This window comes from Cladophialophora psammophila (genome assembly GCF_000585535.1).
Source record: "Cladophialophora psammophila CBS 110553 chromosome Unknown aczJe-supercont1.19, whole genome shotgun sequence".
NCBI lineage: Eukaryota > Fungi > Ascomycota > Eurotiomycetes > Chaetothyriales > Herpotrichiellaceae > Cladophialophora > Cladophialophora psammophila.
The window spans coordinates 697677-714281 of NW_006912940.1; the positions used below are offsets into that span (position 1 = coordinate 697677).

A 16605-nucleotide genomic window follows, 5' to 3' on the forward strand; every position below is an offset into this window, starting at 1 on the left:
AATGTAGTTGTCTGTTACCTCTTTAATTTCGTCCATCTCTGCATAACAGCAAAACCTATATCCACATCATGAGCACGCTGCTACCGAGGCAGCGATCGGGCATTGAGAGGTCCCACAGATCCATCAGCAAATCAAACCATAGTATGACTCTCTACTCATCCACGGGGCAGCTTGCTGAATTGCGACAACAGCTGGTGAAAGTCACAACCACGACCAGAGCCGCCCTCGTCCGCACGTATGCAAGTTCTGCCAGAAAGCCTTCATTCGAGCCGAACATCTCAAGCGGCACGTCGCGGCTCGTCAGTACCCGACTCCGGTGCAACGCAGAAGCAGGACAAGTTTTCGCTAATGGTTCCTGTGGCAGACGAAAATCGGAAATCCTTTGGCTGTCAGGCTTGTGGAACCACCTTTGTAAGAGCCGACGTGCTTCAAAGGCACCTGAAGAAATGTGCAGGAAACCTCAATCGCGATGCCGTGGAGAAAGGCATCCCAGCCGTTAGCGACGGGATTACCGCATCTTTACGACAGGAAACCATGGCGGGGGATCAGGCTACCGTAAGTCTGCCGTCTATGTGAGTCGCAGCTCTTGGTTTCCAGGAGCAGAATTCGGTTAACCATGCAAAAGGTCCTCAGCTACACACCACATGATTGACAGTGAGTCTTTCGAAGCAGCCTCAGCCGGGTCTAGAAACGAGCAGCAACCTGTTCCCACAGTGGAACACGATACACCTCCGGACTCATTCATCCTATGTTATTCTGAACGCCAGCTGGATCATGGCACAGAAGTTCGCCAGCAGGCCCAACACCAGCAGCCCACGCCAGGTGTTCAGCGACACCCGCTGGGTCAAGGACAGCCTGATTCGGATCAAGTGATGCTTTGTAATACTATCGCTACACAGCTGGAGGCGACAATTTCCCAACCGGTCACCGCTTTCCCTAATCCACTATACTTCGGTTCGGGCAATTTCATTAACCAGCCGCTCGATGCTATAGTCTCGCAGGAAAATGGGCTCGCGAGCTTGCCCAACTTTAACCCCAGTGACTTCACCTTCTTGGAGGACGCTCTGCTTCCTGAATTCAGCTTCGATGCCCTCGGGCTCAGCCCTGCTATCGAACTACTATCAGAAGTACCCGAAACAGGACGAGGATTCTCGATCGCCACCGAAATTCTCTCAAGCCGAACACGTCACGTAACGCCGACGCCGTCACCAAACGACGCTCCCGAAGCTCGGCCTGAGTACCAAGCGGCTAACTATGCATTTAGAGCAATTCGTTGCTCAGAGGAAGATGCTGCAACTGTTCAACGAGCATTCGTCAAAGCCAATGCCTTGGCAACCGATCTCCAAGCAAGCATTCCCACGCGCTCACGCATCTCCAGATGGCTGAATGCCTATTTTGAATACTTCGATCCCCATACACCTATCGTTCATCGACCAACCTTCGTCATCTCCACCACTCCTGGTGAGTGCGCAATCCCTATCGCGTGACCTTGGTTCATTGATGTCTCCAGGACCGTTGTTACTAGCCATGCTGGCCATCGGAGGATGCTACCTCTCGGAACACGATCGGGCGTGCAAAGCCTATGAGGCATGCTGCCACCTCCTCTCCCAGGCAAGTTTCCCTGTTGCGGCTCATCAACCCTCCTGACACAGGTACTAGTATGAGACAAATCTCTTGCAAAGCTCCCATCACGACCTATGGGCCATCCAAGCCTCTCTGCTTTGTGTGCAATATGGAGCATTCTCCGAAAATCCTTGCTACCTCCGACAGGCTCAGCGTCACCTTGCACTCCTGTCAGATGTAAGTTGAGATGTTTCCGCCTTGATTACTGCCGTATTTTAACATTCTACCGAGCCTACACTGACATTTCGTAGCTTCTGCGAGTGGCAGAAGCCGATTCTCGGGACATCCGGGCTTCCGCGTATTCAGAATGGGATCAGTGGATCTACGTCGAGACGTTAAGCAGGTATGTATTAAGTCGCCTTCTGATGCAATTCGAAAGCTCTTCTGACCAGACGATGCTGTGTTCAGGGTGGGTTGCTGGACATGCATTTTGAATAGTATCATCTTGGTGTTTGACCCTGAGGCTATTTGCCTGGTGCCGCCACAGACCATGGCTGAACTCCCCGTGCCAGGCAATGATGGCATGTGGCGAGCCTCTTCGGCCACTTCATGGCTGCGCAGCAAAGATACACAATCGTACCGCCCTCTCAGCGTGGTTCAAGTGATTCACAAGGTTTTCCACGGAGAGTCTTTCACCACCCCGATCAGTTCATTTGGGCTACTCACCGTGGTTGGATCACTTCTGATGCAGATTTGTGGACAGGAGCGGTATTCAGGTGGAGTGATCCCTTCCTTCGGCAATGAGTATGTCTCCAACATGGAACGAAGTCTACGGATTTGGGAAACCCTTTGGCGAAGTCACCCTCACGCCGAGAACGTTCCTAGCAAGTATGGGGATCCATTGATGGTTGACTGCCTGTCCCTACTTGGCTCCGCCTATTACCATCTGTACATGGGTCCGGAGTTGCAAACCTTGAAGAGACTCGCTAGAAATCCGCAGTGCCAAACGCCATTGCCTCCATTCCGACCACAATGGGAAATTCTCAAGGCTGTCAAGTATGCGGCAAGCTCGTGGCTGGTCCGTGCTAAGTTAGGTATCGCCCATTTGCAACGTACAGCAGCTTTGGAGTTTGGCGGCCACGTTCTCGTAACGGCATATGAAAGCGGTACGTCGTAATCTTTTTTCATGCTCTTTGATTCCAATCACGACGCAACTGACTGTTGGTCCTAAATAGCTCTGCTCCTATCCTGGTGGCTCAACCTCTGCGCGGACCCTACATGTCAATTTCCTACGCAAGGCGATTTTGCCGAGAACCTGCGCGCTCTGGATGGGCTGCTCCAGGAGATTTTTGAGGAAGTGGGCGATCAGGGTGTCCCTTGCGACGTCGCGCAAGTCCACCCAGCCTCGCCCCCGCTAGTCTTCTATCGTATGCTAATGCAAAAGTGGGTGTGGTCCTGTAAGTTTTTCCCGACCTTGGTCTTTGTTTTTCGAACTCATTTCTGACCCGTCCTCGATAGACACGAACATCATGGCACAGGATCTCAACGCCTTGGGTTTAAGGCTCGCCTTCAAGCGGTCCTGAATGTTCGCTTTCCCACGCTTTCGCAGCGCTGAGCCGGCGACACGATTGGGCTATAAGTACATTCCCTAAAGGTGTCTAGGGCGAAGAGCCCTTGAAAGCACTGTCCCGAGGCTATGAGGCCGAGTCTTGAATTATGACAGTCATCAAAGGGAAACAGTCATTACGAAGCGTCAACTGAGCCAGATTTAAGTGAGTTCTAGTTGACTGACGCCATTCCATCCTCATCTTTCCGAGGTTTGGACCCCGGCTACCATACAAAGTTTATCCTCAGCCGGCCTCGCCGCGGTCCTCTATCATCCGCTTACTCCACGCCACATCCGCACAGCTAGCCGATGAGTGGAGTACCACGTTTGTGGCATTGTTGAGCTGCCAACATGCTTGTGTGTCTTCTACTTACTGCAGAATAGAGCAGTGGTCGACCCATACGAGGATATTCAAAGGTACCCGAATCATCCCTCTGATTCTCGTCAAGACCTTCTACAGTACGAATTGTGTCCCTACCTCTCGCATCTTGTGGCCCCATGGCCCCCCATTGCGTCGCATCGTAGGGATCGCTGGAGGAGTCGTTGAGGAGCCACTCCAGGGGCGAGGAATGCTACCATCTCGACGGCCGATTTGTGTAGGGCGCGTTCCTGAATTGCACGGATCCCTGGGCTGTGACGACTCCAGTCAACCAGCCGAAGGTGCCATAGTTCAGGACTGCTGTGCTGGCCATCGCTCATATGCTGGAGCACTCTCAGTCAGAGGCTCGGGTTGTTAGTGAATGCAATGAGTCCTTGGAAAGGACAGAACCTACAAAGAAACAGACAAGCCTCTGAGAGAGTGTGAGGTGTGAAGAAGACGATCTCACTTGAAGAGACGATTATCAGCCACTCACCGGGTTCTGGACGTTATCCACCGGGTCTGCTTCTGCTTCTGATGGTGGCAGTACAAAGTCACAATGCCAGCCACGAGGTCATGGGGACTGTTCTCCAAAGCATAATGGGTATTGAATTTCCCCCAAGCTACAGAGCCATTCTGGCAGAGCAACTCAGACCACTACCAACGGTGGTTTCACGGCCTTTGCCCTGCACAACTTTTGCCCGTGGCTTAACTAGTCTTCTCCGGCTTTCTCTTCCACTACCTATCCGAGGTCGAGGAGGACTAACCTAAGGATGGGATTCTCTCCTCGCCCCTTTCGTACTACCCCACACGCACAGCAATCCAATTACCCCACTATTTGTTGTGATTGGTTCCCCCTTATCATTAACCAACCAGGGGGCGGGACGAGACCTACTTACTAAAATCAGCTCTATAGTACAATATCCAAGTCTTGGACTCCGATTACGGATCAGTGGATGCCAGGAGCACCCGCTTCTGGGAGGGATGGGATCTGGACAGTGACACCTTGATGACCAGGAGATCAGTATCAGAGGCGACAAGTGGCTACGTATGTGACACGATGGGTTGTCGTGATCCAAAAGACGGTAAAATACTGGATTGGTTAGTTATTCCATAAGTTTATCAAGCATATATCGAAAAGAAGGACTCTGTAATATCACGGCATGCAAAGGAGGAGATCGAGAGGGCAATCCTATTCAGGAAGTTATGAGTGCCTCATTGTGCTGTCTATACTAGAAGGAAGAGAGGGTTTAAGAACAGTAGGAGAAGTAGTAAACCTCTTTTCTGTCCTTGGCGATCATGTGACGCTCTCATGTGACGGATTCCCTTTTCTGCCCTGCCACTTTCAATAGGTACTGTATAATGTGATGTCGCACGCACAGCACGATTGCTCGCTCAACTACATCAGAACAAGTTGAGGGAGTCACTTCAACTCCATCCCACTAGCTAGGCGCCCTACCTTAGTTGTAGTGCTTGGTCTTGATTCCACCTACCAATTCCTCCTGGACGCCTGTTGACAGGGTTGCAAGATAGCCACTGTGGCAAACCACCTGAGACGCTAGCTGTCACACTAATTGCGGCACTTACCTCAACAGCGTTGTTCCCACCGACCTACGACAGCATGGCGACGGAATAGGAGGTTTCAGGAACGGCCTTCGGAGCACAGGCCAAAGTGTATATAAACAGGCAGAGTCTCTCTGAATAGCCAGGGGGACAGAACACAATCAAGCAGATAGATCCACTCTTAATCTGTGTATAACAACATGCCTCACGCCAATAAACTGCCCGAAGTGGAGCACTTCGTGCCGGTCAAGCCTACTACGGAGAAGCTCGATTATGCCGAAGTCGTCAACCTTGACTTCTCGACCTGGGACCAAGGCCCAAAGGCCATCCAGGCGCTGGCCAAACAGTTGAACTTTGCCATGCGGACGCAAGGGTTCTTCCTGATCGAGAACCATGGGTTTCCATCGAAGAGATCGACCGACAGGTGGATATCGGGTACCATGTTCTCACTAAGACTCCCCTTGAGGAGAAACGAAAGCTCGAGGGCCAGATGAAGCAGAAGGGCAGCTACCAGGGCTTCAAGCTGGCGCAACTACTGGACAATCGATCAGGGCGTCAAAGACCAGATTGAGCAGTACAACTGGAACCGCGACCTCAGCCTCCGCGAGCACCCGTCAACGTTCCAACCCTTTGGGCCTGAGGTATAGAAGCTCAACGAGTACGTACATAAGCTGATCCTGTACCGTGTATTGACACTGTTTGCCCTCTCGCTGGAGCTACCGGCCAACTTCTTCATCGAAAATCACAACTACGAGACGTTCGACGAGTCGTGGTTTCGTTATATGATGTACTTCCACGACTATAACCCGAGCGACATAGAGAAGACGGGCGGCGTATGGCTCAAAGGCCACTGCGACTTCGGCTCCGTGACCATGCTGTTCAGCCAGCCTATGGCCTCGCTCCAGCCCATGAACCACTTCACGGGTAAGTGGCGCTGGGTGCCCTACAAGCCCGGTGCTATCGTCATCAACGCCGACGAGATGATGGAGTGGTGGGCTGGCGGCTACTACAAGGCCACCATCCACCGCGTCTGCCAGCCCCCAGCGGACCAGCGTACCCAGAACCGCTGTGGCTTGTTCTACTTCGTCGTCCCCAACGAAGAGACTAAGGTCAACACACTGCTGGAAGAGTCGCCTGTCCTGCGTGCCGCCGGCGTTGAGAGGCGCTTCGAGCCCGGAACCGAACCCACCTCTGCCATGTACCGCGGTGCTAGAATCGGTGCTTATGGCACATCCAGCCTCTTCCAGGGAAAAGGCAGTGGCGTTGTTATACACAGATTAAGAGTGGATCTATCTGCTTGATTGTGTTCTGTCCCCCTGGCTATTCAGAGAGACTCTGCCTGTTTATATACACTTTGGCCTGTGCTCCGAAGGCCGTTCCTGAAACCTCCTATTCCGTCGCCATGCTGTCGTAGGTCGGTGGGAACAACGCTGTTGAGGTAAGTGCCGCAATTAGTGTGACAGCTAGCGTCTCAGGTGGTTTGCCACTATCAAGCATATATCGAAAAGAAGGACTCTGTAATATCACGGCATGCAAAGGAGGAGATCGAGAGGGCAATCCTATTCAGGAAGTTATGAGTGCCTCATTGTGCTGTCTATACTAGAAGGAAGAGAGGGTTTAAGAACAGTAGGAGAAGTAGTAAACCTCTTTTCTGTCCTTGGCGATCATGTGACGCTCTCATGTGACGGATTCCCTTTTCTGCCCTGCCACTTTCAATAGGTACTGTATAATGTGATGTCGCACGCACAGCACGATTGCTCGCTCAACTACATCAGAACAAGTTGAGGGAGTCACTTCAACTCCATCCCACTAGCTAGGCGCCCTACCTTAGTTGTAGTGCTTGGTCTTGATTCCACCTACCAATTCCTCCTGGACGCCTGTTGACAGGGTTGCAAGATAGCCACTGTGGCAAACCACCTGAGACGCTAGCTGTCACACTAATTGCGGCACTTACCTCAACAGCGTTGTTCCCACCGACCTACGACAGCATGGCGACGGAATAGGAGGTTTCAGGAACGGCCTTCGGAGCACAGGCCAAAGTGTATATAAACAGGCAGAGTCTCTCTGAATAGCCAGGGGGACAGAACACAATCAAGCAGATAGATCCACTCTTAATCTGTGTATAACAACATGCCTCACGCCAATAAACTGCCCGAAGTGGAGCACTTCGTGCCGGTCAAGCCTACTACGGAGAAGCTCGATTATGCCGAAGTCGTCAACCTTGACTTCTCGACCTGGGACCAAGGCCCAAAGGCCATCCAGGCGCTGGCCAAACAGTTGAACTTTGCCATGCGGACGCAAGGGTTCTTCCTGATCGAGAACCATGGGTTTCCATCGAAGAGATCGACCGACAGGTGGATATCGGGTACCATGTTCTCACTAAGACTCCCCTTGAGGAGAAACGAAAGCTCGAGGGCCAGATGAAGCAGAAGGGCAGCTACCAGGGCTTCAAGCTGGCGCAACTACTGGACAATCGATCAGGGCGTCAAAGACCAGATTGAGCAGTACAACTGGAACCGCGACCTCAGCCTCCGCGAGCACCCGTCAACGTTCCAACCCTTTGGGCCTGAGGTATAGAAGCTCAACGAGTACGTACATAAGCTGATCCTGTACCGTGTATTGACACTGTTTGCCCTCTCGCTGGAGCTACCGGCCAACTTCTTCATCGAAAATCACAACTACGAGACGTTCGACGAGTCGTGGTTTCGTTATATGATGTACTTCCACGACTATAACCCGAGCGACATAGAGAAGACGGGCGGCGTATGGCTCAAAGGCCACTGCGACTTCGGCTCCGTGACCATGCTGTTCAGCCAGCCTATGGCCTCGCTCCAGCCCATGAACCACTTCACGGGTAAGTGGCGCTGGGTGCCCTACAAGCCCGGTGCTATCGTCATCAACGCCGACGAGATGATGGAGTGGTGGGCTGGCGGCTACTACAAGGCCACCATCCACCGCGTCTGCCAGCCCCCAGCGGACCAGCGTACCCAGAACCGCTGTGGCTTGTTCTACTTCGTCGTCCCCAACGAAGAGACTAAGGTCAACACACTGCTGGAAGAGTCGCCTGTCCTGCGTGCCGCCGGCGTTGAGAGGCGCTTCGAGCCCGGAACCGAACCCACCTCTGCCATGTACCGCGGTGCTAGAATCGGTGCTTATGGCACATCCAGCCTCTTCCAGGGAAAAGGCAGTGGCGTTGTTATACACAGATTAAGAGTGGATCTATCTGCTTGATTGTGTTCTGTCCCCCTGGCTATTCAGAGAGACTCTGCCTGTTTATATACACTTTGGCCTGTGCTCCGAAGGCCGTTCCTGAAACCTCCTATTCCGTCGCCATGCTGTCGTAGGTCGGTGGGAACAACGCTGTTGAGGTAAGTGCCGCAATTAGTGTGACAGCTAGCGTCTCAGGTGGTTTGCCACAGTGGCTATCTTGCAACCCTGTCAACACATGTTGAGTCTGAAGTTTGGCTTGAAATATTGGATAGAGTACTATCACTGTGTATTGGTCTGATTGTCTGTTTCGACTCCTCGAATTGAGAGAAACAGTCAAAGATATGATACTGTGCCTTTCCGAGAATCGGGAATGTCTGGACTACCTTGTGAAATCTTCCATCTCATGGTAAATCACTGTCTGCAGTGTCTGGTGGTGTTGGCTCAATAACCCCCGGCCATACCCCACAAGGCCGGCATCCGCTGCCTAGGGAGTTCTCGTGGGGTCCAGAGGTCGGATCGAGATAGCCACTTCTCTGCTATGAGATTTAGATTGCCCTCTCCGTATCCGGAGCACCTGAGGAAGTTCTCCGAGCGATTTGTCGATCCCTCATGTTTCCTTGCATCGGCCCGTATGAGCACAGATCACCGGGAAAGGAATCGGAGAGCTGGTGAAGGTGTCGCAACAACTCTGTCATATCACAGCATCCACCTTCACAAAAGCTTAACAGTGACCTGGCTGTAAACTAATCTCTTTCCTTACGTTCTAAAATATTCCCATCTAGGCCGAACAATCATGCAGAACGGCAACGCTGTGCCTAGAACACCAGCCTTCAATCTGGCATCATGGGCCTCATCGTTGACGTTTACGGATCTTCCATCTGATGTAGTGAGCCGCATTAAATCCTTCTATCTGGACTGGCTGGCTTCCGCCCTCGCTGGGCGCAGCCATATCAGTGTAACATCGATGGTCAATCTCATAAAGACTCAGGGACCGACCAAGGGGAAGTGCGAAATTGTCGGGTTTCCCGACCTTACCACCAGCCCCATCTTCGCGGCGTTAGTCAACGGTGCAAGCTCACACGTCGTGGAGCAGGATGACTTACATAATAGCAGCATGATGCATCCGGTAAGGTGAAGTGGAGACTTTGAGAGGAATTCGCTGATATAAAGGACCGTGACAATACAGGCAACCGTCGTGTTTCCCGCCGCCCTCGCCGTGGCTCAGGAGACTGGCGCCACCGGGAAAGACATCATCGTGGTCGGCTATGAATTTGCCTGTCGTTTCGGTGAACGACTAGGTAAATCTTACTACGAAGTGAGTCCCCCTATTCGACTATCTATTCATCCCTCCGACCTCCATCCTGTACGCCGCGTTCGCGTCTTGTCTCCTTAGCTCAACCATTATGCTCTTGATCAGAAATTCCACACCACGGCCACGGCAGGAATCATTGGCGCCGCCGCGGCGTCATCCTACCTCTTAGGCCACGACGCTTCAACCATGCTCTCGGCGGTAGGTACTGCCGGGACGCAAGCTGCAGGACTGTGGCAGTTCCTACTGAACGCGACGCACTCGAAGCAGGTTCACACTGCAAAGGCGGCCTCTGACGGCGTCCTATTCGCGTACCTGGCCGGCTCGGGGCTGCTGGGCCCCCAGGACATTCTCGAAGGCGACCGAGGTATGGTCGCCACGTTATCCCCAACCCAAGGCCGGGACTCGGAGCCGTCGATCGTCGATAAGGCCTGGGTACTAAGTGGTCGGTGATGGGGTCCAGCTTTAAATGGCACGCATCGTGCCGACACACGCATCCCTCGGTGGACGCGCTGCTGGCTTTGATGCAGGCCGAGGAAATCAAGGCCGTAGACATCGCCACGGTCGAGGCTCTCACGTACAAGAGCGCCATCGCGATCCTCAGTCTGTCAGAGAAGGCAGAGACGGTCCATCAGAGTAAGTTCTCAATGGGGTTCGTGCTGGCGGTCGCGGCGCATCGTGGCAGCGCGAAGATCACCGACTTCACCGAGGAGGCATTGCTTGATCAGGACCTACGTCAGTTCCAGAAGAAGGTCAAGATGACGCTGGATGAGAAGATCGAGAATGAATTTCCTGAAAGGTGGCTGGGAAGGGTCATCGTGGTGACCCGGACAGGGCAGAGGATCGAAAGGGAGGTCGACGTCGTAAAGGGGGATCCCGGATGAACTTTGACTCGGTGAGTTGTGAACGCCTATTATTGTTCTTAATCTATTTGCTATATTGCGTGCTACTCGAAATTAATCTGACGACTGTAAAGTGAAGAGCTCGAATCAAAGTTTCTTTCTTTGGCGGAACATGGTTAGGTCAAACCGACCCCGAGGCTGCAAGAGACTATCGAACGGATTGGGCACTTGGAGGACCAGAAAGACATACTAGGCTATGCTTTTGTATAGAAATTGCTATATTCACAATATTTATCTTTGGCATTCACTCTTGTGAGACATCTAAGTCACCCGTTCTCCCAACTTTCCAGTTTTAATCCATTTTAGCTACAGAATGGGCCGGGCGGACATTTGTCAATGTCCATTCTGATTCAAAGATTATTACCGATCAAGTATTACCCTAGCTACATCTTCACCTCCCGTGCCAGAGGGATCACAATCTGCAGCAGTGGTGAATGCATTTGAGCCCCGAATGTGTCTCTCTCACCAACGCTTCCTTGAGCTTGGTATCGTTTGAAAGTGCACTTCCACGCCAGGGCAGGCTCGTAGAACATACAAGTCACGATATCTGCGGGCGACTTGAGGCGATAGAGCCGTTGAACGAGCTCGGCGGTGAGCATGCCGGAGTTTTTAACGTGCTGGAAGTCCAACATTGACTCCCAAAGAGAACGTCTAAGGTGATTTCGAATGGGCCCGAGTTCTTGGACCGAACCACACGCGCCATATCTTTCAGCGGCACACCAACTCTAGAAGAATCTATAGGTGCTCTCGTCGCGGGTTCCCCCGAGACAGTCGGTGGAGGAATCTCCTTATGCAATACTCCAAGGCTGGTAGAAAGGCCCTTCTGCGTGAAGGATGAGTCTGCGAGGAGGGCCTTCTTCACCGCGGTCTTCTTCGCTCTAATGAACAAGTATTCGATGGGGAATAGGGCGAGTAGATCTTGTACGTTCATCAAGTGATAGACTGAGAACTTGAACACGGGACCCATAGGCGATTCCAGTGGCACCAATGGAGACGCCAGATTACCACCCGTGGCGAGTTGGCCCTTGTAGGCGCCGTGTAGAAGGACCGTGCGAGAGAAGCCGGCGATTGCATCGGCCAGCTCCTGAGTCTCGGCCACTACTTCTCCCAAGACCCTAATTTCGTGCCCCAGCGTGGTCTCGATTTCCATCTCATCTGGGACGGCGTTTTTCCCGTAGATATGAAAGATTATCTGGGGTTCTGCTTTGGTGGCGAGCGCTGAGAATGCCTCTTTAGTGATGCTTCGCACGGTGTCGAGAAACTCGTCGATGCCTGCGATGAGAATAGGATCTCGAATGCCTCCGATAAAGGTGGTTCGGAAGCTAACGTGTGTGGCCCCTTCGAGTTTAACTTAGTAGATAGGAGTGGGCACGAACTTTGATCCTTTAACCAGTACGCTACGGCCATCTAGCTATGGAATATATATACACTCGTTAAGGTATAGCACCCCGCCTGGTCCAGGCAGTCTGTCTGGACGAGTCTTCTCGTATAAAGTGTGTGCCGCTACGGACACCGGGGTGCACTTCTGGCTGGGGTCGGTTAGAGTTAGGATAAAACTATCCTGGAACATCGTGGCCAGGATCGACCGGCCTTTAGGGATGGTACAAAGGCCGCCGCACTCTATAATCTTTCCCACATACCAGGCTGGGCTTTCCCGGACACCATGATATATACAGAATACTGTAAACGGTGAAGGGTCGTACGATTGTCCTGCCACAATGATATTCACGGAAGGGTCCTTTAAGATCTCGAGAAATGGCTCAGCTCCCATTTGGCCGACCACCGTCACGGCGTTGCATATGTCGGCTTCTTCCAAGGGAGGGCTTAATGAACAAGAGGACAGGTCGCCCGCCCGTAATTTAGATACTGTTGCATCGTGATCGTCTCTGAATTTGATGGTGACTAGGTGGAAACTGAATGACTTCTGCTCGCAAAGTTCGCGGATGATGGAGACCAACAGATCAACCTGTTGATTGGTGCCAGCTCCTCCCGCAGAGCTTATGAGGAGCTTTATCTCGTAGGTTGAACATGCCTCCAGAATCGGAGAGAGGTCTCTGATGTAAGATTTCCTGGAGCATAAAGTCTTGCCTGTGCCTAGAAGATAGGGACCAGGGTCCGTCGACCCAGAGTCAAGAATGATGGCTGCCGGTCGCGCCTCACGAATGGTCCGCCAAAACTCGTCCAGATCGAAGCCATAGCCTAGGATTGGCGAAGGGGTAAAGATGTGGAAGGGCTGGAAGAACGACATTGTTTAAGAGTTGTATCCTCATGAATTCTATGAATAACCTCTTTGTCGAATTTTTCCTTCCCGCCGGCCGAGAACAGAATTATGAGGACGGATCGAACGCGAGGCTTACATTGTTCAACATTGGGGCAGCAAGTGATGAGCTACAAATGCCCACCAAAGACAAGGGACCGCCACTTACCATACACCCGTTATGGCTTAGCTACAGGGTGGTGAAGGGGTGCAGTGCGGGAGGGTCCTTGTGCAGCCGACCCCACTAGAGGAGGTCTGGCGGTGCTTGCAGCCACAACTATCTACGTAGAAAGTTCGGGGCCTACCCCACAGACTCATTTCTCCTTGGAGAGATGATGAACACCAAGTGTGATTAGGCCATTGCGTATATACCTCTCGTAATCAATTAGGCCCTGGAAGTGTGCAGAACAGCCAGCAATTAACACATTGAGTCAGTCCGCCCGAATATGCCACGCCCATCGCTCAACACCGATCCATACTCGGTGATCCTGCCCGAGAACCTTGTAGGACTCAACAAAGGAAAAACAGCGGTGGTGACAGGCGCTGCTCGGGGTGAGTGATGCCCAGATCATTGTGCCTGTATCTTGTGAACCGACGGGAGGGTAGGCATTGGGAAAGTCATTGCAGAGGCGCTTGCAAAGACCGGGGCGAACGTCGCGTTGCTAGATCTCGATGCCGAACGACAAGCCGGCACGAAAACGGAGTGTGAGAAAATCGGCGTCAAATCATTCGCATATGGCTGCGACGTGACCAATTATTCCCGGTGCAAGGAGGTGTTTGCGCAGATTGAGAAGGACCTGGGTCCCGTTGAGTAAGTGATGAAATGGTCGGAAGTGATGGGACACTCGTCTCTCTCCTGGGTCCGTTTTCTCCAGCACTTACTAATGCACGGTTGAAGGATCCTGGTCAATAATGCCGGGCGCAATAATCGGAAACCTATGGCCATGGAAGGCTTCGAGGAATTCTGGGCCGGCGTGGAATTGAATTTGAAGGGGGTGAGTACCTCCGGCTTGATAGAAAGCAATGGCTCTTTTTATTGAATCTCACACGCACGAATGCAGGCCTCAATCTGTTCCTGGTTGGTTCTCCCCGGCATGAGGGAACGCAGGGATGGTTGCATCATAAACATCGCTTCTCGAGCTGGCACGGTGAACACTCCGTTCGCTGGTGCCTACTCGACAGGCAAGGCTGGTCTCATTCGATTGACGGCGTGTCTCCAGGCCGAGTTGGCCGTCGATGGGTTCGGAGATAGCATCCACGTTTACGCTCTACATCCCGGTGCAGTTAAGACCGACATGACCCGTAAGTCCCTGAAGAGACACAGACGTACGTCCAATACATTGACAGCGGCTCACGAACCACAGTACCGGTCCACGCCGACGTGGCAGAACGCTATCCCGCCATGGCGGAAAAATGGCGGTCGTTCCACAAGCTATTCAAGGTGTTGCCCAGTGTGTGCGGTCAGACGTGCGCTTTCTTATCGACGGGGAAGGGGAAGGTATTGGCAGGGAAGTACTTCGACTGTGAGCAAGACATTAGCACTGTGGTCGCAGCTGGCAAGGAAGGGCTCCAGGGGCTGTATGACCTGAAAGTCGAATTCTTGGGAGGTCTGCCCAACGACGGAGGCACGGCACTGGCGATAGACGTGAAGAAATAGCGGTGGTGGTAGCAGATATGGTCTCTACGGATACAAAAAGAAGCAAATCCAATCCAATCATTGGGATATGATTCAATATCATTGTACAGTATATGCTGTCTATCAAGCTAGAAGCCGTCTGACCAGTGGCCAGCCTACGCAGGACGCGCAGCAACCAGAACCGTGGCAAAGCGTGCGGGCTCTGAAGTGCGGTTATTCCATGCGTGGTTGGCAGCTTTCTGGATGTATACGTCGCCCGGCCTGGAGTTTGGGAGGTCAGTGAACTGTCATCGGATGGTGAGGGCATTCTGAGACAGAAACTCACTTGAGCACCCTCTCCTCCCCCGAGTCTAGGATCAAGTAAATCTGTCCGCTGATCATGACACCATAGTCGATGGACGGCGTGGCGTGCATGGGACTCAACTGGCCTGGCGCCATTTCGCATTCGAGAAACGTTACACCCTCGTTGTTACTCACGGACACCGTGAGGTGCTCTCCCCCGGTCGGTACTGAAGGGATCGGCACCTTGGGAATGCTGGAGATGCGGCGGACCGTGGCGCCGCCAGGTAGTTCTTCCACGGCAACTTGGGCATCAGGTTCGAAGTAGCCTTTGCCGTCTTTTCCAGTGTAGCTGACGACAATCTTCCCTCGTGGAACGGCCATGTTGTTTGAATGCGGTATTTGGGTTTAAACCCAAGATAGATAATGAGAAGCGGTGGGGCTAAGAATGATTGCGAATGGAAAGAACAAGATGGTTGACGGCGACTGACTGTTCAAAGTCTCTACCAATATCCTTTCATAGTATTAAAGAGACAATGTCCATAACTCTGTCTTGCATTACCTATTAGGGGTACCTATGTCTTTAACTGTCTCTCGAGGCAGACTTGTGGGGAAATGAAGCTCTGCCACCACCCATCCCCACAACAAACTCCAAATCTGGATTTTAGGTGAGGGTGAGAGTGGAAGCACGGTAAGCTAAGCCGCAAGATTCACTCGGTGGATTTATGGAGCGGGGGTTAAATTCATTGGTGATTGCCGCTCCAATACTCTCTATCCATGTATCCCGTTCCCTTCATGCAAATTCGAGTACGCACTGCCTGCCTTGTATGCAAACCCATCCGTTTCGTACTCTTCGTCGAGAAATGCTTCGACACCGTCGCGCTCGTTGCGCAAAGCGCAGACAATAGAGATCTCAAAATCGCTACGGCTCTAGGGACGGAGCTTCTGTGCTATTAGAACCTAGAGAGTATCGTCAGAGAGAAAGGATCTTAATGAGGACGGGTGTACGGGTGCTAGGGTAGAACCCGGAGAGAGTGTGTGGCGGAAAAGAAAGGAAGGTGCGCCGAGGTATAACTCTAGCTTAGTCTTATCTATCTCAGTTCTTAGACCCATCGGCTCAGTTACTATAAGTAGACGGGGCTCACTATTTTACGAAGTAAAACGCCTTCGCGAGAAGAGTCTAAGTGTTAGGGATTTCTTAGTAAGTAGGCAGAATCTAACGATAAGCGTATATTTAAGATACCCCTATAGTATATAGTCGATACTGTACACGACTTAAAGTGTAAGAGAGAAAAGAGTGCGCCTTCTATACGGGGAGTGTACTAGTAATAAGGATGCATCCCTTAAGTCGTATTATTACGAATTTAGCTAAATATCGGAAGAACGGACGCCTAATATAATTAGACCACTAGCTAAGGAATACGACTCGAGAAGTGCATCCTTATTACTAGTACACTCCCCGTATAGAAGGCGCACTCTTTCCTCTCTTACACTTTAAATTATGTATAGTATCGACTATATACTATAGAGATATCTTAAATATACGCTTATCGTTAGATTCTACTTACTTACTAAGGAAACTTTAATATTCTTAAAGCGTTAACTCTAAGTCGGTCGTAGTAAGCGATAAGCGTAAGATACGTAGAATATTCACCGATAAAAGAATAACTACTCGCTCTCAGTCGGAGAATATATCCGCGAATTAATCGTCGAGCTAAATTATATGTTGGACACAGCCTTGAAGGAGACCGGTCACGAGCCGCACGAGCACGACTCATCACACTCGTTGGGCACGTGGGGGGATCCATAGGAGAACAAGGCTGAGTCACGTGGTATGCCCTGTTGGCTCTGTAGGCCCTGCTGGCCCTGTTGGTGCAGGGCGCACAGAGCGCACAGAGCGCGCAGAGCATGGGCATTATATA

At 51.9% G+C, this 16605-nt stretch overlaps 8 protein-coding genes across 8 annotated transcripts; 6 read left to right on the forward strand and 2 right to left on the reverse strand.

The window, feature by feature from the left end:
• Window positions 1-348: 348 nt before the first annotated feature.
• A1O5_10379 (uncharacterized protein) lies at window positions 349-1487 on the forward strand (the record flags this gene model as incomplete). Its single annotated transcript, XM_007750955.1, has 2 exons — window positions 349-555; window positions 699-1487. The coding sequence occupies 2 exons, from the start codon at window positions 349-351 to the stop codon at window positions 1485-1487; spliced, it is 996 nt and encodes a 331-aa protein (XP_007749145.1).
• A 626-nt stretch (window positions 1488-2113) lies between these two features.
• A1O5_10380 (uncharacterized protein) lies at window positions 2114-3146 on the forward strand (the record flags this gene model as incomplete). The annotated part of the gene is made up of 3 exons (XM_007750956.1): window positions 2114-2729; window positions 2799-3020; window positions 3082-3146. 3 exons carry the CDS (start codon window positions 2114-2116, stop codon window positions 3144-3146), a joined length of 903 nt encoding a protein of 300 aa, XP_007749146.1.
• Window positions 3147-5290: 2144 nt separating this feature from the next.
• A1O5_10381 (uncharacterized protein) lies at window positions 5291-6391 on the forward strand (the record flags this gene model as incomplete). Its single annotated transcript, XM_007750957.1, has 3 exons — window positions 5291-5514; window positions 5590-5731; window positions 5807-6391. 3 exons carry the CDS (start codon window positions 5291-5293, stop codon window positions 6389-6391), a joined length of 951 nt encoding a protein of 316 aa, XP_007749147.1.
• An 829-nt stretch (window positions 6392-7220) lies between these two features.
• Window positions 7221-8321, forward strand: A1O5_10382 (uncharacterized protein; the record flags this gene model as incomplete). The annotated part of the gene is made up of 3 exons (XM_007750958.1): window positions 7221-7444; window positions 7520-7661; window positions 7737-8321. The coding sequence occupies 3 exons, from the start codon at window positions 7221-7223 to the stop codon at window positions 8319-8321; spliced, it is 951 nt and encodes a 316-aa protein (XP_007749148.1).
• Window positions 8322-9093: 772 nt separating this feature from the next.
• A1O5_10383 (uncharacterized protein) lies at window positions 9094-10493 on the forward strand (the record flags this gene model as incomplete). The annotated part of the gene is made up of 4 exons (XM_007750959.1): window positions 9094-9426; window positions 9487-9615; window positions 9694-10044; window positions 10140-10493. 4 exons carry the CDS (start codon window positions 9094-9096, stop codon window positions 10491-10493), a joined length of 1167 nt encoding a protein of 388 aa, XP_007749149.1.
• Window positions 10494-11049: 556 nt separating this feature from the next.
• A1O5_10384 (uncharacterized protein) lies at window positions 11050-12759 on the reverse strand (the record flags this gene model as incomplete). Its single annotated transcript, XM_007750960.1, has 2 exons — window positions 11050-11861; window positions 11940-12759. 2 exons carry the CDS (start codon window positions 12757-12759, stop codon window positions 11050-11052), a joined length of 1632 nt encoding a protein of 543 aa, XP_007749150.1.
• A 455-nt stretch (window positions 12760-13214) lies between these two features.
• On the forward strand, window positions 13215-14425 carry A1O5_10385 (uncharacterized protein; the record flags this gene model as incomplete). The annotated part of the gene is made up of 5 exons (XM_007750961.1): window positions 13215-13320; window positions 13375-13579; window positions 13667-13763; window positions 13830-14070; window positions 14133-14425. The coding sequence occupies 5 exons, from the start codon at window positions 13215-13217 to the stop codon at window positions 14423-14425; spliced, it is 942 nt and encodes a 313-aa protein (XP_007749151.1).
• Window positions 14426-14559: 134 nt separating this feature from the next.
• Window positions 14560-15067, reverse strand: A1O5_10386 (uncharacterized protein; the record flags this gene model as incomplete). The annotated part of the gene is made up of 2 exons (XM_007750962.1): window positions 14560-14665; window positions 14730-15067. 2 exons carry the CDS (start codon window positions 15065-15067, stop codon window positions 14560-14562), a joined length of 444 nt encoding a protein of 147 aa, XP_007749152.1.
• Between the last annotated feature and the right edge of the window lie 1538 nt (window positions 15068-16605).